We start from the raw sequence: 14820 nt of genomic DNA on the forward strand, positions 1-14820 counted from the left end.
TGACCTCGAGCCCTGGCATCTTCTTTAGTCCTGCGACCGTCGCAGAGCTCCCTGCCCTTTCCATAGCCTCCCATGTCGGCAAACTTAACAGCTTCACCTTCAGCTGTCAAGGTTTTATTCACTGGAAATCTCTTCCAAAACCTCTCTGCTTCTTGAATACAACCCCTCCCTTTTCCAGTGCTCCCTAAGATTCATCCCTTAACTTTTTAATTCTGTCCTAATGTGTACTGGTGTCATACTTTGCTTTCTAACCCTCTTGAGAGGAGGATAAAGATGTCCTGAAATGCAGCTGGCGCTGTGTGAGTACAAGGCAAAAAAAAACTCCAGATGTTGGTAAGCTGAAATATAAAGAAAGAGCTGGAAGCACTCACAGATCAGGTGGTACCCATTGTAACTGTTCACCATTAACTTTTTGTCAATTCTGGTGGAAGATTATTGACCTGTAATGTTAACTTTCACCCCCTCCCGTCATCAGCCCCTCGCCCTTGCCCTCACCCCCCCTCTCTCTCAGTAGTTTGTCTTAACCTATATCAAGAGTTCCATTCATCCAAAGTGAAACACTCAACAAAAAGTTGGAGCTTGGTGGTATTAAGCAACATGGCATTGTTAGGCACCAACTGTAACCACCAAGACTAGGCTGAGGGAACGATAGGCTCTAATGTACAGAAGAACATTGCTGGTCCGGATCCAGGTACAGGAATGGAGGGAAGGGAGAGGTGGCTCGACCTTTATGGTCAGGACCTCGGGGGAGGAGTCATAGGGTATGTGTCATCCATATATACAGTAGTCAACGATAACTATATAAAATGGAGGAAACATATCACCATAGACATTCATTCAGCTGTCTGGTTCATTTGTTTAAAAAGCAGTAACCAGAGGTGCTGTGCTTGGAATTGCTCACTATTAAAAGCCATTAAACTCTTGTCCCTTTCACTCTGTCTAGGCCTTGTACAAGTGTGCAAACCCTCAGTGGAGAGAGAGGTTTCATCTCCATCTGTTCAATGACAGGACAAGTATTTTGGAAGTAGAAGTCTGTGGGAAAGACCGGCTGAAGAAGGAAGTAAGCTTTGGCATGTAAGGGTACACTGTTTTCTATAAATATCAAAAACCTTTTCTGAGAGTTTATTTTTACATATTACAAAATGCAGTGCTACAAATCGGATGGGACAGGCTGGGGATTTCTCTTCACATGAAGTGGAAATGCCTACTTGTAGGCAAATCTCTGCCGAGACGCTGATGTGAGTTAAACTGCTGTTTTTTTGATGCAGCGGCCAAGTTTATTCTGTCGGTGATTTGTAATTCCAGCTTCCAGCCAGAATGAACCATACTGTTTGGAGTGCACCAAGAAACTCTGTGATTGTAGGAAATGCAGAAAAATGCTGGAGAAACTAAACAGGTCACGCAGCTTCCAGGGGATGCAAAGATATATAACCGACGTTTCAGGCCTGAGCCTTTCATCAAGGTATATCTTGACGAAGAGCTCAAGCCAGAAACATTGGTCCTTTCAGCTGTTCCCCCTGTCCCTTCTTCCCTCCTCCCCCAACTTTTTTATTAAGACACCTGGTCCAGCCTAGTGTGAATTCTCTGATCACACTTGCCAGTGGCCTGTGCGGGTTCCTCGCCTTGTGTCGCCAACCACTTGCTGCATGTGTGCCCTTGGGTCATCTTCTCTGCCTCTCCTCTGAAACAGGCCGGGATGGTTCCCCGTGTCAGCCCTCTGCCTTCCCCGGAGTCTGCAACCTCTTGAATGCTGCCAGACGCAGGCGCTGCCACCTTGAGCGCAGACCCTGCGGTCGTCAGGTTTAAAAAAAATTTACTTGAAGCTTGTTAAATCCGCTGCACTCTTTCACACGCAGCTCTGCTGGAAGCTGACCTAGGATTCCAGCTTTGGGGCACAAGTCACCTAGTCAGTCATGTGACCTGGTTCGGATATGCCTGCAATCCACTTCACCGACCTCTTCATCCTTTCGATAATAAAGCCTACCTCAAACACTCTGCATTGAGAGGAGAACTGAAGTATTTCAGACAGTGTACTGGCCCCTTGCTCATTATTTGAGTAGCCAGATCACTATTACTTCCAGGCTCTGGAGAGATGAAGCCCAACCCTTTAGTATTTAAACAGATCTAGAGATGATAAATTAATATCCAGAAATCTGTTGATCTTGCAAGTCAAAAATTTCAATCTTCTCAATAAATGTTTAATTTATCTTTAAAATTTAGTCATACAGCACAGTAACAGGCCATTCCGGCTCATGATTCCTTGCCACCCCAATTAACCTACAATTCTGTACATTTTGAAAGGTGGGAGGTAACCGAAGTGCCCGGAGCAGACACGGGGAGAACATACAAACTCCTTTCAGACAGCGCCGGATTTTAACCCTGGGTCACTGGCGTTATATTAGCATTGGCTAACCGCTACGCTCTCCGAGCTGCCGCTTAGTCTTCATCAGAGATATTCCATTTCCCTCCCCCATCATTTCTACTACTGGAAACAAACTTGTTTTCTCTTTCCTTGTTCTGTTAAAGGGTCTCAGACCTGAAATGTTAACCCTTCTCCCATTACTACAGATGCTTCTGGACAAGCTGAGCAATTCCAGTATTACAGTAAAATCTCTGGTATCCGGCACCTACAGAGATTGGTAGATGTCAGATAAGAGAGTTTTCTGGTTGCTTGAGTATCACTCTTGCAATCCCTATCACTTGCATTAAGAATAAACAGTTTAAAAGAGAAAAAAATACTATACTGTACTTACACTGAACAAACTTCACTTTCATGAATATATAAATCATATTACTTTATTGCCATACACATTCTTTGAAAACAATTACCTGTCACTGCATCTGCAGGTTCCTCCCTCTGCCCAAAAGATGAACAATAGCATCATAATTAACTGCACCTCCTCAAAGTTCACAAATAAAGCTTTTTACTATACTAATAAAGATAAAGCAGGGATAAGGAGACATTTAAGAGAGTCACCCCAACGGCATCATCCTGGCCGATGCCATTTTATTCAAAAACAACTTTATTCAAACTGCTGCAATAAGCGAAGCTCTTCATCATGGGTGGGGGGGGGGTGGAGAAGGGGTGGTGTTGTCAACAGTTTTATTCAACCTTTATTCAAACAGCTGCAATGAGCAAAGCACGACCAAGGCACTCGTTGATGGATATTTGCTCTTATTTACAATTTATATTTATTCTTTTTTAAATTGGTTTTTATAATTAAGAAAAGGGAATGAAACTGAAAATACAATATCACATAGGTATATATATATTAAGATAAAACTTCAAACAGTATAAACTCCGGTCCCCCCCCAACGCACTGGATGAAGATCGAAAAGGCATCATATGTATATAAAAAACTCCTAGCCTACTTTATTTAAAAAAATTAACCCCAAAAAAATCTGAGCAGCTTATCCTGAGGGTTACGTACATTTTGTAGCTTTTGATTCTATATCTGATCTGGAAGAGTGAGTGCATCAAATCACATTAAAAACATTTACAGCAAATGAAAATAAGACATAAAAGGTCATTGAGTATAATACGTGATATCTAATTTTTTTTCTGAACAAACAGGGCATAATATGAGGAAACCGTTGAAAACACGGTTTCCACTTGAATAAAGGTGGCAACAATGAGGAGAAAGCCACAACCTGTTGCGCAGATGACTGAAAAACTCCCTGTATCTGGTTCAATTAACCCCCTAAAAAGAGCAGTTACAATTTTACTTTTGTTTATTTTAATTTTATTTATTTTCCTCTTTTTTTTTGTCATTTACTTGAGGTTTCTGGTTGCTCGAATTCCAGATGACCGGGGTTTTACTGCATTTGTACCTATCATCCTGGATCATACTTAACTGAGCATCCACAACCAAGATTGCATTCTTTCTATTTAAAAAAATGTATGCAGATAAATAAACGATTGTTGACACCAAAATTTACATAAACAGGTTCTTCTCCCTCTGCCCTATATTACTTACCAGTCAATGATGTAGAATTGGATTTAGTGTAAAAGGTGGCCAACTAATTTGTAAACACCAGGGTTGTGCGATAATCTGTTTTTAGTCGTGCTGGTTAAGCACAGCGGGAGCGCTCCCCTGCTGATGTTTCACATCAATCTGAAGTGGCAGAAAAGGGAAGAACATCGCAGGCAGATTACTTCAAATGTTCAATAAACAATGGCTAAAAAACAAATCTCGGGGTGTGCGAGGAAGAGGAGAGGGATTCAATGTCCTGCTACGTTGTGTGCCTTGTTCTCTGGCAGATGCAATTCTGCAGACTGAAGAAATTGACATGTTTTCTTTTGTGAGGTTTGAAATTTCTCATCATTATCTTTAAACTGCGCAGACAATTGATGGAAGGGTGTGTCAGAATAGCTGGAGCGTGTGCCTGGTCAGTGTTTGTCTTGGTAGTCAGATGAGTTAAACAGAAGTGAATCAAATCTCCGAACTCTTAAGTTTGGAGCCCTGTAGTATTTGGTGAGTTTGTTTCTGAGGTTGTATTTCTGGAGTCAAAGTGTAGACTGATGTGATGAGAGACTTCTGTCTTACCTCCCTGCGAAGAACTTGAATTATGTGAGTTGGCCAGCTTAAACTTTATTCCCAATGGATGTAATTTCACAGTCGGAGAATAAAATGATCCATAATTCATTGATAATTGGGATTGCATGGTTGGGCTTGCCCTGCAGGGATTGTTGGTCAGGGCATAATATGGGAAGACGTTTTATATGGTGTCACTGGGTTGCAAAGAAACTGCTTCATAGTAGGTGTGACAGATTGCCACTTAAATGCAATTTCTCACTTTTTATTTGTCAAGGTGATTGAATGTTGTGGAACCAGGGGAGGTAGATGGGATTAAAAACACAAAATGCCAGAGAAAGTCAGCAGGTCCTTTACGTAGCAAAAGTAAAATTACGTAACTGATCTTTCGGGCCTGAGCCCTTCATCAAGGCATGAGAGAATGTCGGGGCAGGGAATGGGGGGCGGGGGGTGGCAAAGGCAGGAGTTTATAGGTGGAGAAAGGAGGGAGGGCTCAGCAGTGATGAGGGGGAGGAGGGATGGCTAGGTGGGCAAGGGGGCAGGGAGTTCTGGAAAGGGAGAGGAGAAAGAAAAGGCAGGCAAGTTGAGCAGAAAGTAGAGATGTCAATGTTAATGCCATCTGGCTGGAAGGTGCCCAGATGGAAAATAAGGTGTTGATCCTCCAATCTGCAGGTGGTCAGGGTGGGATTGTACATAAGCCCATGAGTCTGGGAGTGTGACACAGAATTAAAATGGGAGGTCGCTGCTGTTGTGTGCGAAGCGATCTCCCAGAGAAGGCCACAAAGGGAGCACCAAATGTAGTAAATCAGTCCTGTGGATGGACAAGTGAAGTGTTGCTTCACTTAAAAGGCCTGTTTGGGGCCCCAGGCCATGGTGAGGGAGGAGGTGTTGGCGCAAGCATTGCAACTTTTAAGGCCACAGGAGAAGGTGCTGGGGGGGTGAGGGGGGTGGCGATAGGTGGGGAGGGAATCACGGAGTGAGTGGTCCCTGCGGAAGGCCGAGAGGGGAGGAGAAGGAAAATATGTGCTGGTGGTGACAGAAATTCTGGTGGAGATAATGTGTTGGATGCGGAGGCTGATGGGGTGGTAGGTGAGGATGGGGGGGGGTGGATTTTATGTTTGCTATGTCTGGGGGCAGAGGGGGCCAGGGCAGAGGAACGGGAAATGGAGGAGATGAGGGTGAGGGCTGAGTTGATAGTGGTGGAAGGGAAGCCACATTTGTGGAAGAAGGCAGACATTTTGGAAGATCAGGATTGGAAGACCTCATCTTTGGAGATGGAGAAATTGGGAAAAGGAGATGGAATCCTGCAGGCGACAGGGAATGAGGATGTGTAGTCCAGGTGGAGGGTGTGTAGTATATGTTGGTGGAAAGCTTGTCTCCTGAGATAGAGACAGAGAGATCCAGGAAGGGGAGAGTGTTATCGGAGATGGACCAGGTGAGTTTGAGATTAGGGTGGAAGTTGGCCGCAAAATGGATGAAGTCAACATGCTCATTGTGGGTGCATGGGGCAGCTGATATAGTCGATGATATATCGGAGGAAAAGTTGAGGGGTCTTGCCTCTGTAGGCTTGTGGCATGGATTGCTGCAAGATGGTTGAAGGTCATTGAATGCAGAAGAGGTTACATCGTCTCCTGTTCCACAATCCCTCCCTGTTGTATTAGGAGAGAAGATTTTGGTGTAATATCTTTTAATATCATAGAGGTGAACAGCATGAAAACAGGCCATTCAGCCCAATTAGCCAAGAGCTGGTCCTATTTCCCTGCAATTGGCCTGTACCCTATTAAATCTTTCCCATCATGTAGATCATGTAAATATTCAGGATTCAATTTATTGTCATGTAATAAAGGCAGTGCAATATTACACGGAATTTGTTTTTGTCTCACGTAAGGCAGACAGATTGACCATCATTAGAAATTGCCTAAAGTCCCCCTTACAGTCAGAGAAAGAGAGTTCCCACAAAGTCATCGAGCGTCCGCGGATTTGCCTCCAGTGCTTCCTCTGCCCCTGCCGCTGCGGTCTTGATTCCAAGAGATCAGCAGCCCAAGCTCCAGATCCAAACCTCCGACATGATCAGTCACCCTTCAGCACCCTTTCGCATCCCGGTTCTGATACTTGGTTCCCCTTCAGCCAGTCTTGAGCTGGTCTCCAGTTGCCAGTCGTCAGTTGCCAGCAGTCAGCTTGGACTCCTCGCCTCGAGTCGCCAGCAGCCCACCGCCTGTGTGTCTCTTCAACTGTAGAACCTCTCACTGGTCCGCTGCCTTTCTCTGGATGGTCTTTCCAAGTAGCCACCAGTTTGTGCGGAAAAACCTGTTTCTCTGGTTCTTTTCACTCGACACTCAAAAAAATTACCTTAATTTATTCTAGGTGATCTTTAGATTCCACATGGATTAAAAAAAATGATAACCTACCTTAATTTAGCTATGGAAACAGCATGGTAATTACTTCTCATTGGACTTGAATGGAGGTGAGAAAATCTTGGTGACATGTTCCCCAGCCTGCGCACAGCAATCAAGTGAAATGGGGCAAAAATCATCAAGACCAGGTGGGATAGAGGTTAGGTCCCACTTCTGGAGGTTGCGATCCTGATCGGAAGTGTGGCCATGTGAGAGGGCCGGTGTCAGGTAGATGAATGGCGGACAGCCGGTGGCTGGAAAGGGTGAATGAACTACAGGTGATGCCGTGGGAGATCTGGAAGGGGGGCAATATTCCAGGAAGCATCTCTCCCCCAGGTCCGCTGAATTTAGGCTATGTGAAAACTTGGAGTGGCACAGTGGCTGGGGTTAGCCCATTCTGTGAGGGCACGCGTGAAATGGACTGAGATCTTGCCAAGTTGGAATGTTATTGCTTCCTACTTGTGTTAATTTGAAATGAAAGTGAGTACATAAAAATACGTTTTTATAAACCACAGATTTTACCAGCAATTTTAAGTGTTTTTTTCTGAAATGTCTCTTGTAAAAGGCTGTGTCCAACAAGAATATAAACAGAAAGTAAATGCATGAACTAAGAAGTGGGAGGGAAGATTGTGGGTTTTTGTGGAGGTAATTTTCATTCCAGTCAATGGGAACTGAGGGTCATCAACCCACCTTTCAAATTTTGCTTTGTTGAACACAAAGCCAAGGTAGAACAGGAATGTTTGCTACAGGACACGTGGGTGCAAGGGATCAGTGTTCACTGAGTCAAATTTATTTACATGCAGTCACACAGCTTGATATAGCATACATACAGACAAACAATACATACTGTATGCGGGACAAGTATTCATCCGTACAAATGAATCAATAAATATTGTTTTGTAAACATGAGAGTCCCGGATGGTCAGCATGAGCAGTTCCTTTGGTGGTCCAGCCTTTTCACTGCCCGTGAGAAAAAAGCTGCTTCTTAGCCTGGAGGTGCTGGCTCTGATCCTCCTGTATCTCTTCCCTGATAAGGAACAGCTGAGTGCGCAGAGTGGAAGGGGTCCTCAATGATTTTGCATGCCCTCTTCAGACAACGATCCGGTAGATCACTGTGATCGGGATGCAGGGTGGGTGGGCGGGGGGACAGCGTGAAAGGAGATTCCATTGATCCGGAGGGCAGGTTCAGTCGGCTTCACCGAGGGCAGGTCCAATGGGCTTCAACGAGGGCCGGCCCGGTAGCCATCGCTGAGGGTTGGTCCAGTGGGTTACTGTACCTCTAGTGTAATACCGAGGGACCGCAGGGTGAAATTACACCAATGACCATCTTTGGTCATTTGCACGCTTTCTCTCATTAGTCTTTGCATCTACCATCTGTGAGAAAAGGGAGGAAGGACTGTTGCATGAGATAATGAGGAGCTTGAAAGAATGGATCATCAGAAAAGGATTTTGGGGTTGAATGGGAATAAGGATCTTGTCTGTCAGCCACAAAGACAAGAAGGTAATTAAAACACTAATAGCCATTGATTGAAAATATTGAAGCGAAATCAATGAGCAGATGTTTGCAATGTCTGTATGTGCATGGCTGGTGGGCATTGGTTCTAATGAAGAGGGAAGATCACTCTAAATATCCTCACGGTACGTCCTTAGTAAGCTCGTGCACGAAGTGGACGAGGAGTGTGCTCCTTGTATAAGTTGGGAAAGACGGCATTTTTGGGCATGGGGAATGGCCAACCATAGCTGATTGGACGAGGCAAGAGAATGCATTAAAGAAAGCTGGTGGGAAGTGAGTGCAAGGGCAGAAGGAGGAGAAGTAAAGGTCTGTCTTTGTTCTCTTGATACCGAATACTGATCTGGGTAAATTACAACCAGAAGGCAAATAATTATTTTTTAAAATTTAGACATACAGCACAGGAACAGGCCATTCCAGCCAGTCGACCTACAGCTCCCTATACGTTTTCAATGGTGGGAGGAAGCCGGAGCCCTTGGAGGAAACCCACGCAGACGTGGTGGGGGGGGGGGGCGGTGGGGGTGGTGCATACTCCTTGCAGACAGTGTGGGATTCACACCCCCCCAGTCCCGACCGCTGGCGCTGTAACAGTGTTATACTAACCATGCTGCCAAGTAATGTATTGAGATGTAGTGAAGTAGGATAATAATAATTAATTGAAAGCCAGGGAAAATGAGCTGTAAATTATAGTTGATGAAGAAATCAATAATAACAGAAAGTGTTAGGGTGGAGGCTTTGCCTGATGAATATAAAGTATTTTCCAGCAGTAATTTTAGGATAATGCTTGGAGTTTGTTAGACTAATTAAAAAGAAATAAACCAGACTCCTTGGTGTGTTGTCCCAGTGATGCTTTGGAGTATTCACATTTCTGGGAGATTAGGATGCATTCTGGAACACAAGGGAACTGGCCAAACAAAACAGGCCTTATCCAAGATGGATCAAAGCCAACATCCTACCAGAAAGCATAAAATGGAAAGTGGCAAACAATTTAAGCTCGTGATGAGTGGGAGGGATAAACAGAGTAGACTAATGATAGGGTTCCAGCAATTGTTCCAGCTAAGGTATAGTGGTCAAATAGAATAGGACTAGAAGTTGCAAATTTGATTCCTTTCTGATACTGGAAAAAGTGTGGATGATGCTAAGGGGGTGATGGCCGTGAAGAATATAACAGACCGCAGCCTTGGGCAGGAAAGAAGCACGGCTGGGAAGGTTGCTTGTTTCAGCTCTAGCGATCTGGTTTTGATTCCGGGCGCTGCCTCTGCGGAGTTTGCACATTCCCCCGTGGCAATGCAAGGCTCTTCACACGTCCCATTAAGATGTGTGGGTAGTAGGTTAATTGGCTGCTATACATTGTCCTTACTGAATCTGGGAGGAGTCGTTGGGAATAAGATGAATTTAGTGAGGAAATAGAATGATCTGTGGACGGGCTGAACTCAATAGCCGCCTTTTACGTTACAAGTCAGAGACGCAGGAAAAGGAGCTATTTAACTCCATAGACACTCCTGTTGCTGAATATGATCATGGTTGACATCCAATCCATTCTGTTTCCCTTTCTATGTTCCATTATCCCATTATTCTTTCTGCAACAAAAGTCTCTCCTCACTGAAGAGCCTGTTGCCTGTGGAGAAAAAATTCCACCTGCCTCTTTTGTGTGAATGAACTGTTCCTTAATTTTAGCCATGATTGAACCAGTTTATACCTCCCAGGTCACGATTGGCTTTCTGTTACTATTCCATCAAAAGGCACAGGTGAAGAAATAGGCTATTCAGCCCATCGCGTCTACCCGGCCTTTCAATTATGAGCTGATCCATTTTCCCACTCAGGCCCACTACCCTGCCTTCTCCCCATAACCTTTGATGCCCTGGCTTATCAAGAACCTATCAGACCCTGCCTTAAATACACCCAATGACCTGGCCTCCACAACCCTCTGGCTGAATAAATTCTTACGCATTTCTTCTCTAAGTGGATGTCCTTCAATCCTGAAGTTGTGCCCTAGACCAGTGGTTCTCAACCTTTTTTCGGCCCAAGGACCACCTGGCTCTGGCCTAATGCGCCTTAGCCCACTAGTGGCAATGACTGAACAATATTTTCAAGTCACGGGCAGCTCTTTATCTAATTTAAAGTTTGCACTTTATTTTTAAAGACTCGTGTTGAAACATGGAAAGTAGATGTAGAATAAAAATATCAGGATAAACGTACAAATATCAGGAGATTTACAAATCTGATAATGAATCTATTGTGGAGTTCAGCTAAATAAAGCCTTGGAAATCTGGCCCAGGATTACTGTAGATACTGGGGATTGTAAATTCATACAATCTGCTTCTTATGAATAATTTTTATACTTTTTTGTGTTGGAAGTCATCATCATCGTGTCTATCCCTCATAGTCGAGGATGATGGCCTTAGTTCTGTTGATCCACAGAGCCAAGATGCCTGAGTGTGTATTTGTTTAAAGTGTACTTGATGTTACACTCCAAGAAGCACACGATTTCTTCACAAATCAACCAATTTATTCCAATGGCATGAAAACCATGGCGATTGAAGCTGCTGGATTTGTTGCAGACTTTGTCCGCCTTCACGGCCATTGAGTTCCCAGTAGCTTTATGCGCCTGTTCCACCATTGAGGACATGTTTGGATTGTTCTTTGTCAGGGACATTACCCTTGACCTTACCGCCATGGGTGACCCTACCAGCAGCACGGCTCCAGACGGCATCACTCTCGGGATCATAGGACCATACGAGCTTCTCCACCGCAACAAGGTGACCATCCACGGAGAAGGCAGTGAATGAAGGAAATGTAGAAGCAGTCTTGTAAAAATTATATTTAAAGAAAATGATATCTCAGAGAGAAAATAGATTGAGCTTTCTTCACATAAGTAAGAGGGTGCACAGGGAAAGGCTAAAACATGATGGTTACAAGCAACTTGGTTTATCAATGATAGGTCGGTCAATCCTCTTTGGATTCAAGGGAGTTCATAGCCCAAACATAATTTCTCATCAAACTGAGGAGATACATGGAAGGGGATGGTTTCGGGAGATATAACAACTCGAGCTTGGGAGAGAATGTTGCATTTGTGAAGACCATGTGGGAATAACATGTTAGGTTTGCTTACAAGAAAGAGACAACTGCAATAGAAGCTGTCGTCTTTAAGTAAAGGTTTCAAAAAAAAAGTAAAGGTTTCATTATTGTGACATGAACTAACGGAGCTGAAGTGACAGACTTTGAGTAAGGAAGATTACATCAGGTACCACCAAAGAAACGATCTGTAGCCAGGGTGGACTGGGGTGGCACAGCTAGCGGAGTCATTCATGCAACATTGTTAGAGCGTCACCGATCGGGACCGGAGTTTGAATCCCACGCTCGCAATAAAGAATTTGTAATTGAAGCATTTCTCCAGGTGCCTGTGTGGGTTTCTTCTGGGTGCTCTGGTTTCCTCCCCTACTTCAAAATGTACCAGAGGGTTGAGGGTCAATTGAGCAGCACAGTCTCATGGGTTGAAAGGGACTGTGACCGTGCTGTACATCTAAATGTAAAAAGAAATTCTCCTCAAATAAATTGATAATTAGGTGGACACAAACCTCCTTGAATTAAGGAGGTAGATACATTGGAAAAACCATGAAGCAATGTGAAAAGGTTTATGAAGTAAATTTACAAATTTCAAAATGTCCTCCTATTTAGTAGATGTATATGTTTTGATCAAATATTTCAGATGCAAGGTTGACCTTTGGACATTACCTAAGGAACACGTCAACCACTTGGAGCTCTCGTTGGAGGATGGGCAAGGGTCAGTGGTTTTACTGGTCACGTTTGTGGCTTGCAGTGGAGTTTCCATCTCTGACCCATGCGTCAGCCTGCTAGATGATCAGCTTGAGAGACGGAAGATCCTTCAGCGATATGTAAGTAATGGCACAGTTTATAATAGGTTAAAGAAGTGGCCCGCCTTAGCTTAATAATTGGGTTGCTTTCAAGTTGGAGCGTACGGTTACCTCAGTTGAAATTTGTGAATAGAATGTTTGAACCTTATTTTCCGCACAATAAGTGCATTAAAGGGCAAGTCTTTCTCTGAAAGACTTGTGTTCATGTTTTTGTAAAAAAAAATTAGTAGCAGAAACTTGGGGATGAAGTTTCTTTGACAGTAGCATGAAGAAAACTCGAAGTAGTCATAATTGAATTCCAATGATCTCAAGTTCAAGTTTATTATCATCTGATTGTCAACTGATTACACAAGTACAAGCTGATGAAAGTGTTTTCCAGTCCTCAGGGCACAACATACAGACACACAACCAGACATAAAAGCACGTACAAACAAACTGCATACGCAAGACAAATTATACATCTATAAAAATAAATATTATTTGGTAAATATCAGAGGCTTGGATGGTTCATGTGAGCAGTTCCTTTGGTCGTTCAGCATTCTCACTTCCTGTGGGAAGAAGCTGTTCCTCAGCCTGGTGGTGCTGGCTCTGATCCTCCTGTATCTCTTCCCCCCTCCCCTGGGAGCAGCTGAATGATGCTGTGTGCAGGGATGGAAGGGGTTTTGTGTGCCCCAACGATCCCAGTAGATCACACCAATGGGGGTGGGGGGGGAGGGAGACTCCAGTGGAGACTTTTTTGCCACACTTATGGTCCTGTGGATTGACCTGATCTCCATGAACACAGTTGACATGAGAAGAACAAATAGAGATAGTTCCCTGGAGAGCATAATGGGCAAAAAAAAAACTCAGAATAAACTTCAGTAAAGTTATGGAAACAGAGTGGGAAAATTCCCAGGAAGACTCGGGTCGTAGGATGCATCTCCAGTGACCTGGGTTGATTCTACGTGGGGTCTACACTTTCTTCCGATGACTACATGGATTTTCTGGATTTTCCAGTTGCCTTCTGCATCCCAAAGACCTACTGGATGGTAGGCTGATGGTCTGTTGTAACTTAACTCTAGTATATGTGGTTGTCAGGAGGGTGGTAATTGGCATGTGAGACAATTGTTCGTAGAGGAGTAAGTGGAGAATGGGATTAATAGGATTTCTTTGTTTGGTGGGATTGACGTCAATGGCCATCTTTGTTGTGAAAATAATCCACTCCAGTGTTGGGGCTGATGGTCTCGCCATTTTCTCTTTGGACAATTGGTGATAGTTTTCATTTCAATTTTGATCCTAGAGTTTGCGAAACACTTTCCAGGATATGAGTGACATTGGTTTTCTCCAGGTCCAAGTGATCAAAGCCTGTAACCTATCGGCCGCAGATTTTGCAGGTACTATTTTATGAGCCTCTGCATCCTAAATACCTCTCAATCCCCTTATTAAATCTCTTGATGCTTGTTCCTGCTTCAGAACTTTCACCTGATTGGCGATTGTTCCACGTTCTCATGGAGAACGTGCCCATGCCCTGCTATATTTCAGCAAGAACACAAAAAGACAAGATAAGTCGTCCGACGTGCGCTGCGTGGCCTGCTGAGTTACTCCAGCATTTGTGTTTTTTCTATGTTGTGTCTGCAGGCGTTGATGTTTGACGTAAGACCAAGGGCAGACCACAAGGCACCCTCAGCCTGCCAATCAATATGATCATGTTGGCCTCAACAGCTCTTCTGTGCCAGTTCCCCATTACCCTCTTCTTGAATCATTCCAATATTTATCTACCTGCTCGTTGTCTTTTTTAAAATTATAATTAATTAATTGAAAAATACAGCTCAGTGGAATTCCCTGTTGGCCCATGAAACACAATGCTGCCCAATTACACCCAATTAACCTACCCATATGTGTTGAATGGTGGCAGGAAACCAGAGTGCCCAGAGGAAACCCACGCAGGTTACAGGGAAGAATATACAAATTCCCGACAGGCAGCGCTGAATTCAAACCAGGGTCACTTGTGCTGCAATAGCGTGCACAGACCGTTAGGCTTACCGGGCTAGACTGGTTATAGATATTAAATATGTTTAACTGAATTCTTGGGGGAAGAGAATTCCTGAGTTTTAAATGACCACCGAACTATGTCCCCTTCTTTCGTGATCCTCACGCCTGAAATGGTCAACATCTGCCCTGTCGTGCACCTTTAAAGGTCTTGAATGTTCATCAAATATTAATGTATTGGGGGAAAATCTCCTTGCATAATGAAATACATGGTTGAATGTTAGTGCACCATGGATTTACCTAAGAACAATATCTTCTCGCAATGGTTTTCTTCCTGATGCACAAATCTCTGAAGGGTCTGCATTCTGAGATGGTCTTGAAGCATTACCCTGGTACAACAAGGTGAAAATGGCAGCCATTTAAAGCACAGCAAGATTCCATGAGCAACCATTTTCCTTGCATGCAAAGATGTGGCATAATGTTATAGTGGCTGCATCAGGGCTAATAGCCATCAGCCTCCTTGGTGGTGTTTCACTGGA

At 44.0% G+C, this 14820-nt stretch overlaps 1 protein-coding gene across 7 annotated transcripts in view; it reads left to right on the top strand.

Annotated features, from left to right (window-relative positions):
- Positions 1-14820, top strand: part of LOC138749300 (multiple C2 and transmembrane domain-containing protein 2-like) — a 328465-nt gene that overhangs the window by 155467 nt on the left and 158178 nt on the right. For all 7 annotated transcript variants that reach the window (XR_011348548.1, XM_069910510.1, XM_069910511.1 and 4 more), the window contains 3 exons: positions 944-1074; positions 12148-12334; positions 13593-13686. Coding sequence is in view for 6 of the 7 variants with exons in the window: in XM_069910510.1 (XP_069766611.1) it covers positions 944-1074; positions 12148-12334; positions 13593-13686 (412 nt within the window). In the remaining variant the exon portion in view is untranslated. The remainder of the gene's footprint in view (positions 1-943; positions 1075-12147; positions 12335-13592; positions 13687-14820) is intronic.

Source organism: Narcine bancroftii, chromosome 14 (assembly GCF_036971445.1).
Source record: "Narcine bancroftii isolate sNarBan1 chromosome 14, sNarBan1.hap1, whole genome shotgun sequence".
Classification (NCBI taxonomy): domain Eukaryota; kingdom Metazoa; phylum Chordata; class Chondrichthyes; order Torpediniformes; family Narcinidae; genus Narcine; species Narcine bancroftii.